The sequence below is a fragment of the Dendrobates tinctorius genome, unplaced genomic scaffold, assembly GCF_039654945.1.
Source record: "Dendrobates tinctorius isolate UK_male_01 unplaced genomic scaffold, ASM3965494v1 ptg000006l, whole genome shotgun sequence".
Classification (NCBI taxonomy): Eukaryota; Metazoa; Chordata; class Amphibia; order Anura; family Dendrobatidae; genus Dendrobates; species Dendrobates tinctorius.
The window spans coordinates 12,397,533-12,419,667 of NW_027361674.1; the positions used below are offsets into that span (position 1 = coordinate 12,397,533).

The 22,135-nt window shown below is 46.0% G+C and overlaps 1 protein-coding gene across 1 annotated transcript in view; it reads right to left on the bottom strand.

The window, feature by feature from the left end:
* Positions 1-22,135, bottom strand: part of MTHFD1 (methylenetetrahydrofolate dehydrogenase, cyclohydrolase and formyltetrahydrofolate synthetase 1) — a 122,795-nt gene that overhangs the window by 48,634 nt on the left and 52,026 nt on the right. Inside the window, exons 11-15 of the mRNA XM_073570761.1 lie at positions 18,762-18,935; positions 17,033-17,169; positions 16,410-16,456; positions 15,933-16,040; positions 13,035-13,109 (exon numbers count right to left, since the gene is read on the bottom strand). Coding sequence (XP_073426862.1) covers positions 13,035-13,109; positions 15,933-16,040; positions 16,410-16,456; positions 17,033-17,169; positions 18,762-18,935 — 541 coding nt within the window. The remainder of the gene's footprint in view (positions 1-13,034; positions 13,110-15,932; positions 16,041-16,409; positions 16,457-17,032; positions 17,170-18,761; positions 18,936-22,135) is intronic.

The following is a 22,135-nucleotide window of genomic DNA, read 5'->3' on the forward strand; positions in this document are numbered from 1 at the left end:
TGGATCACAAGGTCATGACCTCACTAAAGGTCCTATTCCACACAGCCACACACAGGCTTTACTTTGGGCGTTCAGACACACGCCCCTGGGTGGGATTGTAGGTGACTGGTTCCACCCATCTCACCAAGTCACCTGGAAGCTTCCCTATTGTACAACAGAAACCATCAGCAGTACCTCTGCTGATCAATACACGTTCCAGCTTTCATCACAGGGCCACCCACCCTGTGATACATATCGATCATTTACAAACCTGCCGCTCATCAATTCCCCATCGCAATAATGGAAACGCCTGTATGTATATCTTGGGTAGCCCATACAGCGCCCCCTAGCTGTCACAGGGGTCACTGCACCACAATATATATTATATATATATATATATATATATATATACACACTCACTGGCCACTTTATTAGGTACACCTGTCCAACTGTGTGTTAAGACTTAATTTCTAATCAGCCAATCACATGGCGGCAACTCAGTGCATTTAGGCATGTAGACATGGTCAAGACAATCTCCTGCAGTTCAAACCGAGCATCAGTATGGGGAAGAAAGGTGATTTGAGTGCCTTTGAACGTGGCATGATTGTTGGTGCCAGAAGGGCTGGTCTGAGAATTTCAGAAACTGCTGATCTACTGGGATTTTCACGCACAACCATCTCTAGGGTTTACAGAGAATGGTCCGAAAAAGAAAAAAAATCCAGTGAGCGGCAGTTCTGTGGCCGGAAATGCCATGTTGATGCCAGAGGTCAGAGGAGAATGGGCAGACTGGTTCGAGCTGATAGAAAGGCAACAGTGACTCAAATTGCCACCCGTTACAACCAAGGTAGGCAGAAGAGCATCTCTGAACGCACAGTGCGTCGAACTTTGAGGCAGATGGGCTACAGCAGCAGAAGACCACACTGGGTACCACTCCTCTCAGCTAAGAACAGGAAACTGAGGCTACAATTTGCACAAGCTCATCGAAATTGGACAGTAGAAGATTGGAAAAACGTTGCCTGGTCTGATGAGTCTCAATTTCTGCTGCGACATTCGGATGGTAGGGTCAGAATTTGGCGTAAACAACATGAAAGCATGGATCCATCCTGCCTTGTATCAACGGTTCAGGCTGGTGGTGGTGGTGTCATGGTGTGGGGAATTTTTTCTGGGCACTCTTTGGGCCCCTTGGTACCAATTGAGCATCGTTGCAACGCCACAGCCTACCTGAGTATTGTTGCTGACCATGTCCATCCCTTTATGACCACAATGTACCCAACATCTGATGGCTACTTTCAGCAGGATAATGCGCCATGTCATAAAGCTCGAATCATCTCAGATTGGTTTCTTGAACATGACAATGAGTTTACTGTACTCAAATGGCCTCCTCAGTCACCAGATCTCAATCCAATAGAGCATCTTTGGGATGTGGTGGAACGGGAGATTCGCATCAGGGATGTGCAGCCGACAAATCTGCGCCAACTGTGTGATGCCATCATGTCAATATGGTCCAAAATCTCTGAGGAATGCTTCCAGCACCTTGTTGAATTTCTGCCACGAAGAATTGAGGCAGTTCTGAAGGCAAAAGGGGGTCCAACCCCTTACTAGCATGGTGTACCTAATAAAGTGGCCAGTGAGTGTGTATGTATATATATATATATATATATATATATATATATATATATATATATATATATATATATATTTTATATTATATAATCTGCCGCACTTCATCTCCTCAGAACTCCCAACCCTTATCCTGGGAGACTCCAACATCCCCAATAACAGCCCCATTTCCACATCTGCATCCCAGCTTCTAACACTAACCACTTCCCTCACAGCTCTCAACCTCTGAGACACACAAAGACGGTGACACCCTTGACCTGGTCTCTGTCCGGCTCTGTTCAATCTCCTATCTAGATAACTCACCGCTTCCCCTCTCTGACCACAACATTTTCTCCTTCACGCTCACAAATCCTCGCCCACCCCTACCTACCACACATTCAGAAGTTTACAAGCCATTAACCCTCAGACACTTTCAGACTCCCCAATCTCCTCCTTTTCCTGTCCTGATCTGGCTGTACACCACTACAATGACACTCTCAGAAGCACCCTTGACCAAGTAGCTCCCCCCACCCTCAGAAGCGCCAAGCACAAAGTAAAACAGCCCTGTCTCACATCGCCAACTCGATTTCTCCAGCGATGCTCAGAAGTGCTGAACGCTTATGGAGGAAAACTCCCACACCACAAGACTTCACCCACTTCAAATTTATGTTAAGAACCTATAACTCTGCCCTTCACCTTGCCAAACAGACCTTCTTCACCACCCTGATCTCCTCACTATCCAACAACCCCAAGAGACTTTTTAACACCTTTAACTCCCTCCTCAGGCCAATTATTATTATTATTATTATTATTATTTATTGTTATAGCGCCATTTATTCCATGGCGCTTTACATGTGAGGAGGGGTATACATAAAAACAAGTACAATAATCTTAAACAATACAAGTCATAACTGGTACAGGAGGAGAGAGGACCCTGCCCGCGAGGGCTCACAATCTTCAAGGGATGGGTGATAATACAGTAGGCGAGGGTAGAGCTGGTCGTGCAGCGGTTTGGTCGATCGGTGGTTACTGCAGGTTATAGGCTTGTCGGAAGAGGTGGGTCTTCAGGCTCTTTTTGAAGGTTTCGATGGTAGGTGAGAGTCTGATATGTTGTGGTAGAGAGTTCCAGAGTAGGGGTGATGCGCGAGAGAAATCTTGTAATCTTGTCCAATAGGACAAGCCCCTATCACAGACATTTGTGCTGATGATCTGGCAACTCACTTTATAAAGAAAATAGATAATATCCATCAGCAAATCTGCTCCCAGCCACCAGATGCCGTGACTCCCATCCCTCCTTGCATTTCCCCTGGTTCACTCTCCACATTTGATCCCATCACAGAACAAGAAGTCTCCAGACTCCTTTCTTCTTCTCCTCCGACTACATGCACTAATGACCCCATTCCCTCACATCTCCTCCAGTCTCTCTCTCTCTCCAGTTGTCAAAACTTGTCTAACTGCAATCTTTAATATCTCCCTCTCCTCAGGCAATTCCCCCTCCTCCTTCAAACACTCTATCATTACTCTATTATTAAAGAAACCCGCTCTCGACCCATCCTGCACAAACAACTACAGACCAGTCTCCAATCTCCCCTTCATCTCTAAACTCTTGGACTGCCTAGTCTACTCCAGCCTTACCCGTTACCTCTCCACTCACTCCCTTCTAGACCCTTCACAGTCCGGCTTCCGCCCCCTACATTCAACAGAAACTGCACTCAAAGTGACAAATGACCTCCTGAACGCAAAATATAACGGTAACCACTCTGTGCTCATTCTTCTCGACCTTTCTGCAGCTTTCGACACTGTTGACCACCATCTCCTACTCTCTAGGCTCCAGTCACTAGGCATTAAGGACACTGCTCTCTCCTGGTTCTCTTCCTATCTTTCTGACCGCTCCTTCAGTGTTTTGTTCTCCAGCTCCACTTCATCCCCTCTTCCTCTCACTGTTAGGGTGCCACAGGGCTCAGTCCTTGGCCCCCTTCTCTTCTCTCTCTACAAGGCCCCAACTGGACAAACAATCAGCAGATTTGGCTTTCAGTACCATCTTTAAACTGATGACACAACTATACACGTCATCCCAGACCTTACCCCTGCTGTACTGCAAAACGCCAGTGACTGTCTGTCCGCAATCTCAAACATCATGTCCGTTCTCTATCTGAAACTCAACCTTTCCAAAACTGAACTTCTTTTGCTCCCGCCGTCTACTAACCTCCCTAAATCTAACATTTCCCTCTCCGTGGTAGGCACCATAATTACACCCCGGCAGCAGGCACGCTGTCTGGGTGTGATGCTTGACAACAATCTCTCCTTCACCTCCCATATACAATCTCTTGCCGCTTACACCTAAAAGAACATCTCTAGGATCCACCCTTTTCTCACCATGGAGACAACAAAAACCCTCACTGTCGCCCTGATCCACTCCCGCCTGGACTACTGTAACACTCTATTAATTGGCTTCCCTCTCACTCGACTTTCCCCTCTCCAGTCCATCCTTAATGTAGCAGCCAGAGTCATCCATCTAGCTAATCGGTACTCGGACACGTCCACTCTGGCTGCCCATTCATTATAGGATCCAATTCAAAGTACTTATTCTCACCCACAAAGCTCTCCACAGTGCAGCACCCCCTTACATCTCCTCCCTCATTTCTGTCTATCGGCCTAGCCAATCGCTGCACTCTGCAAAAGACTTTCGGCTAACCTCTGCACTAATCCGTACCTCCCACTCCCGACTCCAAGACTTCTCCCATGTTGCGCCAATCCTCTCGAATGCTCTACCCCAAGAAATTAGGACCAGCCACAACTTGCACAGTTTTAGGCACTCCCTCAAAACGTATTTGTTCAGAGCGGCCTATCACGTTCACTAATCAAAGTCATTAAATGTGTAAGTGTGCGAGTGTAGCCCATTCACTATCTCAATCTCTCTCTCACTCCCTTCAAGATGGCTGGACCATTATTGTATATACATCACTGTAAATACACACCTGTACTTTGTACCTCCCCCACCTCATTGTAGATTGTAAGCTGTCACGAGCAGGGTCGTCTTATTTTGCTTTAATCATTGTATTATTGTTAATGTTGTTACTTAGGACTTGTGTTTTGAAACTGTTAAACTGTAAAGCGCTGCAGAATATGTTGGCGCTATATAAAGATTATATATTTTATATATTTTAGTGGCAAAACACTTGGAACTTTGAGGGAAATAAATAGATTTGGGTTTTTGACACCACTTTCTCATCACTTAACTTTTCTATTTTTCCGCATCTTTATGAAGCCTTAGTTTTGCATGGATTCCTTGTTGATACCATTATCATATTCATATTTTTTATTGTTTTTTTTTTTTTTTTATATCTCAGCGGGAAATATGGCGAACAGAACATAGCAATTCTACCGTTTACTATATCAGTTAATCTTATATTTTAATAGATCAAACCTTTATTGACTTGAAAATTACAAATGTTTTATTTCTGAACTGAAAATAGGAGGTGATTCAAACATTGTTCTTTTTTTTTTTTAATTTAGTCCCCCTCATGAATTTGAACCTGCAATTGTCTGATCGCTTATTTTACATACTGCATTACTATGGTATCACAGTATATAGTGAAAATTGCAGTCTTCTATTAAAGTCCTGCCTATCACAAGCAATGGGGACTTCTCAGAAGGCTTCTGCCTGCCATGGCGACCCGCCAGCATTACCGTGACTCCAGGCCAATTTATAAATTTCAAAAAGATCTGACAGTAGCAAAAATTATCAGATCATGTTGGATTTTTACCCGTAGGGAAACATTTAATACTCACAATAATGCCTTGGTTATAGCAAAAATCATGAGCAACTGCCCTGAGAACTGCCAACATTTTTAGGAGCATATAGTTTCAATATTTCATGTAAAGTAGGAATTTCGGACATTTCCGCAATGAACACTATCTAGTTGCCTGGAAACAGCAAATTATTGAATGCGTCAAACTAACAATGAGTCAAAGCAAAATTGGATAAAACAACAGAAATCCACTGAATTATCAGGAACATTTATCAGACATGTTTGATGAAAATCGCTGGTAAAAAGGAGATTTTTGTGTACTCACCGTAAAATCTCTTTCTCTTAGCCTTTAATTGGGAGACACAGAACCATGGGTGTTATGCTGCTGTCCACTAGGAGGCGACACTATGCATAATCTGAAAAAGATTAACTTTGGCTCCTCCTCTGCAGTATACACCCCTGGACGGCGTCAGCCTTCTCCAGTTTTGTGCCAAAGCATAAGGAGGAACGTAACCAAATAACATAACCATGCCTGTAAGAAGGCTACTATGTACGAGCTCAAAGAACAATATGAGAACTCAACAGGAAACAACGACCCGTAAGGGCAACAGGGTGGGAGCTGTGTCCCCCAATTAAAGGCTAAGAGAAAGAGATTTTACGGTGAGTACACAAAAATCTCCTTTACTCTGTCGCCTAATTGGGGGACACAGAACCTTGGGACGTCCCAAAGCAGTCCCTGGGTGGGAAGCAGTGGACGAATATTGTGCTGACAGTCCCCTAGACTTTGGGTACTGCCGCCTGCAGAACCAGTCTACCCAGGCTCGCATCCGCTGAGGACTGGGTATGAACACTGTAGTGTTTCGTAAACGTGTGTAGGCTAGTCCAAGTGGCCACCTTGCACACTTGTTGTGCCGAAGCCTGATGCCGAATGGCCCAGGAGGCCCCTACTGCCCGTGTAGAGTGTGCCGTGATACCGGCCGGAAGAGGGGAACTGTTAAGTCGGTAGGCCTCATGTATGGTGGACCTGATCCACCTGGCAAGGGTAGCCTTGGAAGCCGGCAACCCCTTGCGACTACCTTCCGGAAGAATGAAGAGGGAATCAGATTTCCGGAAAGGTGCAGTCCTGGACACGTAAATTCGCAATGCTCTGACGAGGTCAAGCGTATGCAGAGCCTTCTCCACTCTATGAACCGGAACCGGGCAAAGGGAAGGCAGTGAAATCTCTTCATTAAGGTGAAAGTTGGACACAACCTTCGGAAGGAAGGATGGTACCGTGCGGAGAACCACCTTGTCCTGGTGAAAAGCTAGGAAAGGCCGTCTGCAGGAAAGTGCTGACAATTCCGACACTCTGCGTAACGAGGTGATCGCCACTAGAAAAACCACTTTCTGAGACAGAATGGAGAGTGGAACTCCTCTAAGAGGTTCGAAGGGTGGAGCTTGCAATGCTGTCAGGACCAGATTGAGGTCCCACGCATCCAGCGGATGTTTGTAGGGAGGAACCAATCGGGAAACTCCCTGGATGAAAGTCCTTACTTGCGGTTTAATAGCAATGCGCTTTTGAAAAAGGACTGAAAGCGCCGACACCTGACTCTTAAGCGAACTTAAGGATAGCTTGGCATCTAGGCCCGATTGAAGAAAACCTAGTACCTTCGGGAGGGAATAAGGGAGTGGGACTTGTCCATGAGATTCGCACCAAGAAAAGAAAGCTCTCCAGGTACGATAATAGAGCTTGGCGGAGGCAGGCTTCCTTGCCCTGATCATAGTTGTAATGACTGCCGGTGAAAAACCTGCCTGGGTTAGAATCCAGGTTTCAAGGGCCATGCCGTCAAATTGAGAGCCCCTGAATTCTGGTGGAAGAACGGACCTTGAGACAGAAGGTCGTGACGGTCGGGTAGACGCCAGGGGGCGTCTGCCGTAAGTTGGACGATGTCGGCGTACCAAGTACGTCTGGGCCAGTCTGGCGCGATGAGGATGGTCGGAACTCCCTCTTGCTTGATCTTCTTCACGACCCTGGCGATTAGGGGGAGGGGTGGAAAAATGTACAGGAGTCGGAACTGGGACCAGTCCTGGACCAGGGCATCCGCTCCGAGCGACCGCGGGTCGTGTGTCCTGACCATGAAATTGGGAACCTTGGTATTGAGATGGGATGCCATTAGGTCCACATCCGGGGTTCCCCAGCGTTGACAGATCTGGTAAAAAATCTCGGGATGGAGAGACCACTCCCCCGAGTCCATTCCTTGCCTGCTGAGGAAGTCGGCTTCCCAGTTTTCTACACCCGGAATGTGTACCGCAGAAAGTACCGACCTTGTGTCTTCCGCCCAGCGGAGGATATGCGCCACTTCTCTCATCGCCTGGGCGCTGCGGGTCCCGCCTTGGTGGTTCATGTATGCCACAGCCGTGGCATTGTCCGACTGTATCCGTATGTGCGAGGCTGCAAGCAAGTGATGAAAGGCTCTCAGTGCCAAGAGAATGGCCCTGATTTCCAGAACATTGATGGGCAATGTCACTTCCCTCGGTGACCACTTGCCCTGTGCCCTGTGATGTAGGTGCACCGCCCCCCAGCCTGTCAGGCTTGCATCGGTAGTCAGGATCTTCCATTGTCCTGAGAGGAATGGCTTCCCTCGTGTAAGCGAGGTTGGTTTGAGCCACCAATGCAGGGACCTCCTGGTTGATGACGTCAACCTGAACTCCCTGTCGAGGGAGAAGGAGTTCCTGTCCCAAGATCTGAGTATGGCTAGTTGAAGGACCCTGAGGTGAAACTGGGCAAATGGCACTGCCTCTATTGCTGCTGCCATCCGGCCGAGGACTTTCATGGCAAACCGGAGAGATCGAGGAGGACTGCGAAGGAGTGTGCGAACTCCCAGACGGATGGCCAGTGTCTTGTCCTTGGGAAGGAGCACCAGGCCCCTGGCGGTGTCGAATACCATTCCCAGGAATGTTAGAGTCCGAGTTGGGATGGTCGACGATTTCTGTAGGTTAACTAGCCATCCCAGGCGACTCAGAGTGTCTAGAGTGATTGAGACACTGACCTCGCAGTCTTTGAAAGTGGGAGACTTGACGAGGTCGTCCAGGTACGGGACGACTAGGATGCCTCTTGAGTGCAGGACGTCCATGGTGGCCGCCATGACTTTGGTGAACGTTCTTGGAGCCGTGGCGAGTCTGAACGGAAGGGCGACAAACTGGTAGTGGTTTTGGTTGACCGCGAACCTGAGAAACCTTTGGTGGGCGGGAGCAATTGGTATGTGGAGATACGCATCCTGTATGTCTATGGAGGCGAGGTATTCTCCCTGCTCCATGGATGCAATGATGGACCGGAGGGACTCCATGCGGAAATGACGGACCCGTACGTAATTGTTGAGCTGTTTTAGGTCCAGTATGGGTCGGACGCCGCCTCCTTTCTTGGGGACTACGAACAAATTTGAGTAGAATCCTCGGAATCTCTCGTTCGCGGGAACCGGCACCACAACTCCTGATTGAAGGAGAGAGGAAACCGCTTGGTGGAAAACACGAGCCTTTTCTGGTGGTGTTGGAGGAACAGAAAGGAAGAACCGGTTCGGTGGAACGGAAGTGAACTCTATCTTGTACCCTGAAGACACTATTTCCCTGACCCACCTGTCTTCTGTAATAGGCAGCCAGACTTGCTGAAAGAGTAAAAGTCGGCCGCCTACTGGTGGGGTGTCTTCCGGAGGTCTCGAGTCATGATGAAGTGAAGTTCTGAGGTTTTCCTCCCTTGGGTTTCGCTTGGCCTGCTTTCGACTGCCAAGCCCTGTCCGGTCGCTGCTGCGCCCGTGGGTTGTCTCTGCGTGGAGAACGGTTGCGGTTTTGCACTGGGCGAGAAACGGACCAGCCTGAGGAATTCCAAAAGGATCGGAATCGCGTCTGGTTTCTTCATTTAAACGTGCGTTTCGGTTTTAGTTGAGGGAGAGAGGTACTCTTACCCCCAGTGGCATTGGCTATCATGGTGTCCAACTTTTCGCCGAAAAGTCTTCCAGTAAAATACGGAAGTCGCGTGAGGGACTTCTTTGAGGCCGCATCCGCTTTCCATTCTCGCAGCCAAAGGATGCGTCGGATCGTGATGGCGTTAGATGCTATTCCCGCTACACCTCTGGCGGAATCCAGGGCTGCATGAATCATGTAGTCTGCTACCACTGCCATCTGGACCGCTTGGTCCGAGAGTTCAGGATTTGAAGCCTGAAGACCCTCCTGTAGTTTTTTGGCCCAAGCCAGGATGGCCTTGGATGCCCAAACTGAAGCAAATACAGGGCCCAGAGAGGCGCCTGCCGCTTCGAAAATAGAACGAGCCATGCGTTCTACTTGCCGGTCTGCTGCGTCCCTGAGGGTTGAGCTATCCGGCAGAGAGAGGAAAGTCTGTGCTGCTAGCCTAGAAACCGGAGGGTCCACTTCAGGTGGATCTGTTCATTGTTTGGTGTCTTTCTGTGGGAAAGGGTACTTCGCTTCCAAATATTTGCGATTAGCAAATTTTTTGTCAGGCTGCGCAAACTGTTTGGTAAGTATTTTCTCAAACTCATCGTGATTAGGGAAGACCTTAGGTGGTTTTTGAACACTTTCGAAGCAAATCCTATGTTCTGGGACTTCCAGGGGCGACTCTGGAATTTTTAGCACCCGATGAATGGCAGAAATTATGTCCTCAACTAGTGCTGTATTGCTAGGGGGAGAAGGTACCACGGACCTGACCGTTTCATTATCTGAGTCGGAGTCACAGATGCCCTCCGAATCCTGTGCCTCGCTAAGGTGATCCCTGGAGGGCGACCTGGGGCGGGGGTCTTCTGTGGTGGGGGATCCCTGTGGTAAATTGCACTGTCTGTCTGTGGCAGGGGACTGCCCAGGAGACCTGGAATGACGCTATCTCTCCCTAGAGGGGGACGACCTTGTGCTATAGTGCGACTTAGGTGATCGAGACCTGTGGGTCCGCTTACGTCTGTGAGAGTCGGAAGCAGCATGTTCCTGAGACAAGCTGTCCGTTTGCTGTGTACCGTCCATAGCCGGGGCCCGACTCTGCAGAGCTTGCAGTAATGTAGCAGTTAGGTTGTCTATGGACTGTGACATAGACTGAGACATCTGAGTTGCCCATTCCGGCGTGGCCTGTGACACTGAAGCGTCAGTAGGGACTCCCTGGGGTTCTGACCCAGAGTTCTGGATGCAGTCCCGGCAGTGCGGATACGTGCTGCCACTAGGGAGCGTGGCTTTGCAGGCTGTACAGAATGCATAGAAACATTCCTGCCTGGTTCTCTTCCTTGAGCCCGGCATAGTGCACAGAGGCTGGCTATAAGGGATCGTACAGGGGTGGCTACGCAGAGGGAACCCACAGAAAGCCTTATAGGAAGTATAGATTCACAGCTGAGTAATGAGAACCCAGCTGTGAGCTTACCCCACCGGTGTGCCCCTAGGTCCAGCGCCGACAGATCCAAGTTCTGTGCCCCCCGGAGACCGCTGTGATGCTCCTCTCCTGGATCTCATCCAGAAAAGAATGGCCACCGGGGCTCTGAGGAGAGGGAGGAGGGGGCGGAGAGCTGAAAAGGGCGCGCTGGGCTGTGTAAAAACACGCCCTTTCTGCCTCAATCCGCCCCTTCTATGACACTCCAGCGTGTCATTTTGGTCATCCGGGGGGCGGGCCGGGGGGCGGGGAAAAGGCGGCGGCTTCAGCTAGGCCGAAGCCGCGGCCTAAATTAGAAGCCTGATGCCCAGGAGGGGGCGGATTTGTACCAGACCCCCCAGAATGGTCGACTGGATAGCGGTGGGGGTAGCAGGGGTAGCGGTTTTTGTATGGGGTGCCCCTGAAGCGCTATGGAGCCGCTGCTGTTGCAGAGACAGGGACGCAGAAAAACCCTGTCTCTGCTGTGCCATCCAGTCCGCACCCTCCCCCGGCCCCAACAGGATCCCTCAGCCAGCCTGGGGTCCCTGGAAGCTGCGAAATGCTGCCTGATCTCCGACCCTACCTGAGGCGTCTCAACCTAATACCCCCTGCGGGGGATTAGGGAGGGTGCGTCTGTCACCGTCAGGGGGTCTTCATCCTCGCCTCAACCTCAACCCAGACCCCTTAAAGGGGTTGGGGAAGGAGGGGGGTCTCGACCTCGAACCAGGACCCGAGGGACTGGGGAGGGAGCGACATGGGGAAAAACCACCTCGACCTCAACCGGGTACCCCTAATAGGGGACCGAGGAGGGAGCCATGCCGGGAGTCTCGCTGGAGACCCACTTTTCTTCATCTGTATTTCCGTGAAAAAAAGGAAAAAAACGGAAGAAAAAAGGTGTGCCTCCTTGCGACACTAAGCAAAAACTGGAGAAGGCTGACGCCGTCCAGGGGTGTATACTGCAGAGGAGGAGCCAAAGTTAATCTTTTTCAGATTATGCATAGTGTCGCCTCCTAGTGGACAGCAGCATAACACCCAAGGGTCTGTGTCCCCCAATTAGGCGACAGAGTAATGAGAGATACATATACCCTTGGGAGCAGTAAACGTAGGCCTCAAGCCTAAAACCTGGGGCTAAGAAAAACTGGAGCGGTTGCCCATAGCAACCAACGTAGTTCTCCGGGCAGGAAAATACAGGGATATGGCTGCTATGGGCAACAGCTTTTCTGCAGCTTAAATGTTCTACATGCCCAAATATTATACACCCATGACGATTACTCTCTGCAAATCGTTCCAACCACTCCGCTCCTCATTAATGTGCCAAGCTACAAGACACGCTGCTACTATTCCAGCGCAAGTGTTACTAGAAAACAAGAACATATTGAAAAGATTGCAACAATGCCAAAAAGCAGGTTCCTAGAAAGACAAGCGACGACACAAACTGCTCGGAAATAGCTGCAGCATCAATACTGAGCGAAGGACGGGCGTGCTATAAACATAGGAAGGTAATCAAATCAATTTCTGGGGGTGAAAAGTCTGAATGAGGGAAAGGTGCTGTTACCCATAGCAACTAATGAGGGTGTAGCTCTAGTTTTAGTCTGGGACATGGGAGCCTAAATGATAATGGGACTGACGGTCACGTTCAATCATGGTGATGACCGCTTGTACCGCTATACCACATCGAATAGGAATCTGCAACATAAATATGAACAGATCCCAAAGCATTCCTGTATTTACTGAGCAGTGTACCTGCTATGTCAGCACCAAAAGGACAGTCACACTGATCAGGGATCTACCCTTATGACAAGGAGAATGGTAAATCTTAGTTGTCAATTCAGTCATACATTTCCAGGAGGAATTACAGAGGAACAACATTAATGCATAGTTCTATGGCAAAATGCTACACAATTGTCATTTCATGAAAAATACAAGTGTTTGCAAAAACAGAGTTGAGAGAATTGAAGAGAAGAAAAAATAAAAAAAAATGAAAAACAAGAAAAAAAAAAAAAAAAAAAGAAAGAGAAAAGCAAGCGAAAAAAGAAAAACAAAAAAGGAAAAAGAGGAAAAAAAGGAAAAAGAAGGCAAGAAGGAAAAGGAAAGAAGAGTAAAATAAAAAATGTAAAAGAAAAGAAAAAAAAGGAAAAGGAATAAAGGAAAGAAAAAAGGAGAAAGAAAAAATATAAAGAAAGAAAAGATTGAAAAAGAAAGAGAAGATAAGATAAAAAATGAGAGATAAAGAAAAAAAAGAAAGAGGAAGGAAATAAAAAAAGAAAAAAAAAAAGATTTTAAAGTTGCAAACAAGTCTTATATTTTGGTTCTTACAGTGTCCGACTCACCTTAAGCCTTCTGAGCTGAATATCTGAGAATTTGCACACTCCACTACTGGAAGGGACAAGACGGTTGTACAGCGCCTGGGGGATATTAACAATGGCTTGTTAGAATGAATGGTGACTAGGTCAGGTCTGTGCAAAGTAAAATCTAAGAATATAAGTAAACACAGCAGGCACTCGCCATGTAGGACGACGTGGGCTCAGCTCCTGAGGACACTCCATGCGCACGCACACGCCATCCATCTGGATGTCTGGAATAGGGTTAAATCAATTCAAATGGCAACTTTCTGGCTTTAAGAAACAGTAAAATAAATCAAGAACAAAAAATGTGGTAGTTGCGGTGGATGGGGGGGGGGGGTTCATGTCCTTCCCTTAGATTTTGGATCGAGTTGGTAAATTTGATTGTTCCATATGAGCGCACGTTGTACCAAAATAGGGGATGCCCGGGTAAATTTGAAAAGATTTGGGAGAGGTGGAATTCCTCTCACCTTACTTTGCAAGGCAGAGACATCACATGTGACATAATACGATATAGGAAACCAGGCTGCGGAAATAGTAGATAGTAGTTGATGTAGTGCTAGCTATAGTTTAGGGAATTTTAGTTAGATTTTATTTCTCAATGATAAGACATGGAATCATGAAAAATAAACCAACAAAAAACTCTCCAACTCATCACTAGCACTTCGTTGCACCACCTCTGGCTTGTATAACAGCTTGCAGTCTGAGGCATGGACTTAATGAGTGTCAAACAATACCCTTCATCAATCTGGCTCCAACTTCCTCTGATTGCTGTTACCAGATCGGCTTTGCAGGTTGGAGCCTTGTCACGGACCATTTTCTTCAACTTCCACCAAAGATTTTCAATTGGATTGAGATCCTGACTACTTGCAGGCCATGACATTGACCTTATGTGACTTTTTTCAAAGAATGTTTTCACAGTTTTTGCTCTATGGCAGGATGCATTATCATCTTGAAAAATGATTTCATCATCACCAAACATGCTTTCAATTTATGGGATAAGGAAAGTGTCCAAAATATCAACATAAACTGGTGCATTTATTGAAGATGTAATGACAGCCATCTCCTCAGTGCCTTTACCGGACATGCAGCCCCATATCATCAATGACTGTGGAAATTTGCATGTTCTCTTCAGGCAGTCATCTTTATAAATCTCATTGGAATCAGCACCAAACAAAAGTTCCAGCACCATCACCTTGCCCAATGCAGATTCGCGATTCATCACTGAATATGACTTTCATCCAGTCATCCACAGTCCACGATTGCTTTTCCTTAGCCCATTGTAACCTTGTTTTTTTCTGTTTAGGTGTTAATGATGGCTTTCCTTTAGCTTTTCTGAATGTAAATCCCATTTCCTTTAGGCGGTTTCTTACAGTTCGGTCACAGATGTTGACTCCAGTTTCCTCCCATTCGTTCCTCATTTGTTTTGTTGTGCATTTCCTGTTTTGGAGACATATTGCTTTAAGTTTCCTGTCTTGACATTTTGATGTCTTCCTTGGTCTACCAGTATGTTTGCCTTTAACAACCTTCCCATGTTGTTTGTATTTGGTCTAGATTTTAGACACAGCTGACTGTGAACTACCAACATCTTTTGCGATATTGCGTGATGATTTACCCTCTTAAGAGTTTGATAATCCTCTCCTTTCTTTCAATTGACATATCTCGTGTTGGAGCCATGATTCATGTCAGTCTACTTGGTGCAACTGCTCTCTAAGGTGTGCTCACGCCTTTTTAGATGCAAACTAATGAGCAGATCTTATTTGATGCAGGTGTTAGTTTTGGGAATAAAAATTTACAGGGTGATTCCATATTTTTTTCCCTCACAATTGAGTGATTCCATAATTTTTCCCCTATGCTTGGTTTAAAAAAGTAACCATTATTGACTACCACATTTTTTGTTCCTGATTTCTTATAGTGTTTCTGAAAGCCAGAAAGTTGCCATTTGAATTCACTTTAGTTTTGTGCCATGTCTGTGATCTGCTTTTTATCTACAAAATTAAACAACTGAATGAACATCCTCCAAGGCCGGTGATTCCATAATTTTTACCAGGGGTTGTATATAGATGACTTTTCAGTATTCCCATTGTCATCACACACAGCATTATTGTGACTGATAACACTTCTACATACAGTAGCTAACGCAGGATTCACCATTCACATTAGGTGAGATCACAGATCACTTCCTCCTCCTGTACAATGACTGACAACACCTCTATACACAGTAGCGAACACAGAATTCATTATTCACAATAGGTGATGTCACATCTCACCTTCTCCTGTACAATGATGGATAACATCTCTAAACACTGAATTCACCACTCACAATAGGCAATGCACAGCTCACCTCCTCCTCCTCTCTTCACACTGACTTTTGCCAAGATTACAGCATTCCCAGTTTATATTTCTAAACAAATACTGTCTTAGGCAGTCTATTAATGCCCAAATGAAAAAAAAAGGAAGAGAGAGTATAATATTAGACTCGGTAATCAGGTAAAAAATAAATTTACCCAATTACCTGAAATCAGAATATTTTTTTTAAAGTACAGATAAAGATATGAAAAAAGTGTATTTTATATATCACATTTACAATAAAAGTCTGATTTAAAACAATAGTTCTTTTGCTGAGGACACATTCCCAATCATGTAGAGGAATGAAATCCATTCTGAATTCTGCCACTAATCTACTTGTTCCACTAACTCATTTGCAGCAGATTTTGCAGTAGATGTAACAGAACATTGGATTCATAATGGGTTCAGCGGAATATCTTTATCCCTGTGCCCAGAGTATACCATAGGATGTAATTGGAGGTTTTTAACACCTAGCACACAGATAATGATGGCAGCTAGCTAGGTGTCATTATACTTGGTGGCAGAACGAGCTCTCACCTTGTCAGACTGTGTCAGTTCATGGAAGATCCGCGCGTCAATGGCAGCCGCCACCAGGTTGTTAGCAGCTGTTATGGCGTGTATGTCCCCAGTGAGATGAAGGTTAAACTGGAATTAAACACAGTGACTGAGATTCACTCTAACACAGAAAAATGAAATGTCACAGAAAACACCCTCTAATAGCAGTGCAATGACAGTGGCCATGTCACAGTCTAGACTGGTAATCATGGGAGCGGGGCAGTCATTGGCCTAGGACTGCGGCACTCGGCTACCAGCTAACATTTTTAACGCAAACATATTTTTCCAATTCATAGGATTTCCTATAAAGTGACTTTTATTATTTCACATCTAATGGTGTAGTGTGTCAAAACTTTAAATTAGAATTCTAGACTCAAGAGGATCTAGTAGCATGTAAAAGTTTGGGCACCCCTGGTCAAAATTGAAGAATCACTTTGGAAAGCTGGAATCTGGACTCACCTCTTCCATTGGAATAACTTGTGAATATCCTCCTCCTGCAGCACCTCCTACAAACAGAGCAAAATGTATAGGAAGCCTGTCAGCCCATTTATAAATATGGGGGTGCTGGTCCCACCATTAAAAATAAGATTGATTCAATTACTATTAATTGGATGTACCCATTCCCGAGAGGTCCAGCTTTGAAGAAATCAGACTAGAAGTACACAGGGGGTCAATGTACAATAACTGTTTTTGTGGGTTTTTTCCCCTAGTGCACCGACACGCCCCTGTGCACTTGCAGCCCAATTTGCATATCGATACTACAGTCAATTTCTCATGATTGGCACAGTGGATCTTTACATAAAAGGTATTATTTTTACTCAGGAACAAGCACCTACACAGCTAGAACATTATTTCCATTTGTAAAACAAGGCTGACAGGTTTCCCTTTAAATAGTCAGATTATCTGAACTCCGCAGAGGATGAGAGGTTATTTCTGTGAACATACTCATGACTTCTCAGTGACAACCAGGACTATATAGAAGTTTGCAGCCTCCAAACAGAAGAGTGTTTTCATTCACCGATTGGGGCCAACCGTCTTTGCTTCTGACTAGAATGAAAAATCAAAGTGCCCCATTTACTTACCTTTAATTCCGAACGTGGGTCCCTGGGATGGTTGTCTGACACAGGCAAATACGTTCAATTTCAAATGAGCTCCAAGAGCCTGAACCAAGCCTATGGTGGTGGTGCTCTTCCCTTCTCCCAGCGGGGTTGGGGTTATCCTGTAGGTAAAAACCACAATCAGTAAAGAGAAACACCAGGAAAACATGACGGACTTATAGCTGTCACACCAATGGTGTCCTATGGACCCAGCTGCCTGATTAGGACTCTGCAAGGTTTCTGCCATTTTATCGGAAATATATTACGATCAAGAAGTCAATGGAACTTGCCTTTCTTGACAATTATTAACAAGTTACTTAAAAGGGGTATTCTCATTTCCAAGATCCTATCCCAATAAATAGTAGGTGTAATAATAATAATTATATTATTACACCACATGCATTGAATTAGAAATGTGGTATAGTTCTTCTGGTTTGCTGTGTTGCTTACCCCATGTGCAGGGGACTGCAGTAGATGAGGTATCCATGGTTGCGACAACTAGCAGCTAAGTGTCACTATAATTGTGATCGTAACCATGGATACTCAAACTACTGCAATGCCCTGCATGGGGTAAGTGAAATTGCAAATCAGAAGAACTATACTACATTTCTAACTGGAGGTATTTGCTAATATTATTACTATTACACCTACTACATATTGGGATAGGTTCTTGGAAATGAGAATACCCTATTAAATATAAGACTTCACTCCCTAGGTGACAGGAAAATTGCAGAAGGTCTGAGCATCACACGCCATACTGAATGTGATGTGCAGAGAGCGCAATCACACCCGGCCCTAGTGCTCAGTCTTCTCTGATACAAAACTTAGCAGTATATTACATGGCAGGATGGGGATGTTACTAGTGATGAGTATACTCGCTATTCGAGGTTTCCCGAGCATGCTCAGGTGACCTCCGAGTGTTAGGATGTGCTCGGAGATTTAGTTTCTGTCGCTGCGTGATTTGCGGCTGCTAGACAGCCTGAATACATGTGGGGATTTCGTAACAGACAATCAGCACATGTATTCAGACTGGCTAGCAGCCGCAAATCACGCAGCTACGGCGACTGAAACGAAATCTCCGAGCACATCCTAATACTCGGAGATCACCCGAGTATACTCGCTCAACACTAGTTGTTACAGATTTTGATCACGAGCTTCAAGTTACAGCTCGGCCACTAAAGAGAGTCCAACAGCACAAAATGACTGTTCAAACCAAGCACAGGCGCTCAGTACACCCCTGATGTGGCCGAACAGTTCAATGCACCTTTCAACCTACCGTATTTATTTTCCACCGATCTCCTTTGACACCTGTAAAACCAGAGCTGTCAAGCAAGGAAGACGGAGAGATGGAAAACAAGACAGTGGGATGGTGCACTGAACGTTTGGTCACACCAAGGGTGCACTGACAATGTCAATTATTGGTTCCACATTTGGGTGCTGCCGCATCCCTTACAAAGGACCGGTCGGTCCCTTTTCTTATGCAATTGCTGTGGATTATTTCCTGGATATAGTTATTTGCTTACCACTTGCAGGTGGTGTGTAGATATAATAGCAAGTAGAGAAGACCTTACAGAATATGAGCCGACTTCCTCTGTGATTATATAATATTATATTACATGAGACGTCACCCCCCAGCCATGATGGCATGCTGAGATTAGTAGTTCCACAAACTTTAGCCACAATCCAGACATGGAATGAAAAGTAAATCATGTACCCAGTGACTACAACATATTTCCCATCCTTCTGCCCCTGCAGCCGCTTGATGGTCGAGAGCAGGACTTTGGCTTTTGTCTGTCCGTATAATTCCACCTCTTCCGACAGCAGACCGATCTCTTCTGAAAGCCGAGAAATCGCTTTGGGCACACAGGAACGCGAGATCTCAATGTCACTAGAGAGGAAGAAAAGGGCAGGAGTGAGCTCCAGCACCGAAACCGGCCACTGACGCCGTCAACTAGGGCAATACTGCTAGAATGAGGGGTTGGGTGTGAAATATAAGGAAAACGGCTCCGCTACTGAGTAATAAAACATTCAATTAGGAAAGGACATTTGCTCTTTTTAGTTTTTGGAAACTTTAGCACCAAAAGTAGCAAATCTTTTACAAAAAGGAAAAAAAAAAAAAAAAGGCAGGGAGTCAGCAAAAAGAATGCGATGTCTGGTAGAATTCTCCTTTAATCTGTCTGGATTAGCAAAGTTGGAAATGACGCAAAACAGAGAATAATAATTTTAAAGAGTGGCCACATATTACATAGCAATTTACAAAGGATAAGGCACAAATACTAAATCCATTAAAAATTACTCCAAAAACACGGAGGAAGAAGTGATGAAAGGTGGCCTGTCAAAATAAAAAAAAAAAAACCTAGCGTTTAACCCTTGTTTTTTCCATCACTACATAAAATAACAGGACTAATAGACTAATTTTCAGTTGGGTGCAGATGACTTTTCAGCAGTCCCATTATTTTTCAATTCCAATTCTATGAGGTAGATGATACTACTATTTACAGTAGATAACATAGGAGCCACCAATCACAAGAGGTGATATCATAGCTCACCTTCCCTGATTAGAGCATGCTCAGATTACACTTCTACACAAACCCGAGTCAGTGCATGGCTGTTGCTGATCATGGGCAGAAGGGTCCCGTTACACACAGCGACGCTCCAGCGATCACGACAACGATACAACCTGGTGAGGATCGCTGGTGTGTCTCTACATGGTCGCTAGTAAGCTGTGAAACAGGCAGATCTACTCAACAACGCAGCAACAATACGGCGATCCGTATAACGACCTCAGCGGTCGTTGAGACCTTGTCACACAGCAGCTTTTCTGACGACTCACGCCTGCGTCCCCGAGTTCTGCGCCACCAACGAGGTCGCTCGTCGGAGTCAAACACAGCGATGCATGCTGGCCAGCGGGACATCCAAAAATGGCCCAGGACATTCAAGTACGATCAGCGATATCAAGTGGGGGGGGGGGGCGGTCGCCGCTATGTGTCACACGTAACGAGATCGCTGTTGCGTCACAAAATCTGTGACGTTTCAGCGATCTCACTAACGATCTCGTTATGGGAGACGGGGCCTTAAAACTCTTAGGGTCATTGTGAAAACTGAAGGAGTTTTATATAGTGATATGAAGAACTATTATATACCACCCTATCCTCATCCCACCCTCTCTGTTGGAGTCCCCCAAGGCTCTGTTCTAGGACCCCTACTCTTCTCAATCTATACATTTCGCCTGGGGCAACTCAAAGTCCCATGGATTCCAGTACCACCTTTATGCTGACGACACTCAGCTTTACCTCTCCGGCCCAGACGTCACCTCTCTGCTGTCCAGAATCCCGGAGTGTCTATCAGCCATATCCTCCTCTCGCTTCCTCAAGCTCAATGTGAACAAATCTGAACTGATCATCTTTCCCCCATCTCACCGATCTTCCTTAGGCCTGTTTCACACTTCCGTTTTTGTGTCCGCCAAACGGATCCGTTTCCGTTTTTTTGACGGAAACTGATGCAAACGGATCCGTTTTTTAAAAAACGGATCCGTTTTTTTGACGGATCCGCGGTAACCACTAATGGAAGTCTATGGGACAAAAAAAACGGATCCTGCAAAAAAATGGCGGATCCGTTTTTTTACGGAAACCAACGGATTTTGACGGATTTGAAAAAACGGAAGTGTGAAACAGGGCTTACCCGAACTATCTATAACAATTGACAACATCACGCTTCCTCTGTACCGGAGGTCCGCTGCCCCAGAGTAACCTTCGACTCTGCCCTGTCCTTCAAACCGCACATCCAAGCTCTCTCCACCTCCTGTCGCCTCCAGCTCAAAAATATTTCCAAAATCCATCCCTTCCTCAACCTACTACCTACATCTCTCTCCTCTGCAAATCTCTTCACTGGCTTCCATTCCCTCAGTGAACCCAATTTAAATTACTAATACTGACCTACAAGGCCATCTATAACCTGTCCCCTCCATATATCTCTGAACTACTCTCCCGATACCTTCCCTCACGTAATCTCCAGTCCTCTCAAAACCCTCTTCTCTCCTCCACACTTATTCGCTCCTCAGCCAACCGCCTCCAAGACTTCTCCCGAATATCCCCCATCCTCTGGAATTCTTTGCCCCAAGTCCGACTATCAAGCACATTTGGATCCTTCAGACGGAACCTGAAAACCCACAGCCTGCAATGATCCCCGCTGCCTCCTCACAATCAATGAAGCTGCTGCAACCCCCAAACCTTCTGTCTCCTTCCTCACCATTCTGTAGAATGGAAGCACGCAAGGGTAGGGTCCTCTCTCCCCTCTATATCAGTCTGTGATTGTCCGTTTACTGTAAGTGATATCTGTAATTTGTATGTAACCCCCTTCTCATGTGCAGCACCATGGAACCAATGGCGCTATATTAATATAACCATTGTCAAAACTGAGTGAATTGACCATTATGATGCTCCCAGTGGCAGCGATGGAATATAAAGACCATAAAATGTGATAAAACATGCATTCACTCCATTTTATTGGCAGTGATACTTCTCTCCGCTGCCATCTTGATCAGGTTACCTTCTGCAGACAATGTTCACTTGGTATTACTGGAGATGTGGACACACTCTGGACAATACAGCTTGACTTTTTTTTTTTTTTTCTTATGGTCAGAAATTACAGACCCATCATTGGAGAATTGAGTGCGGGGAGGACAAAATACTTATCGCCCTGGATATAGGTCAGAGCAGAAGGCCGTTGGTGTTTGCTAAAAGTTGCGTCTGTGTAAGGCCAAGTGTACACGTGGCATATTTAATCCAGAATTAAATCTGCATTTGCAGATTAACAAATACATTGATGGTAGTGGCAAGAATTTGATAAAACTCTGCAATTTGCTTGCAAGATGCAAACTGAAAAGCTCCACAATCTATCATGCGACCTGGGTTTCAATAAACCTGTGCGTTCGCATTGGACTGCATTTGGCAGCACATTTGTGATGCTGTTGGGTTGGGGGGGCATGGAGATTGTGGCTGCTGGATATCAGGCATGCAGAGGACCAGTACAGACTGGAGTAGTGATGTTACTAAAATGGCTCATGCACATGACTAATCTTCTCATACG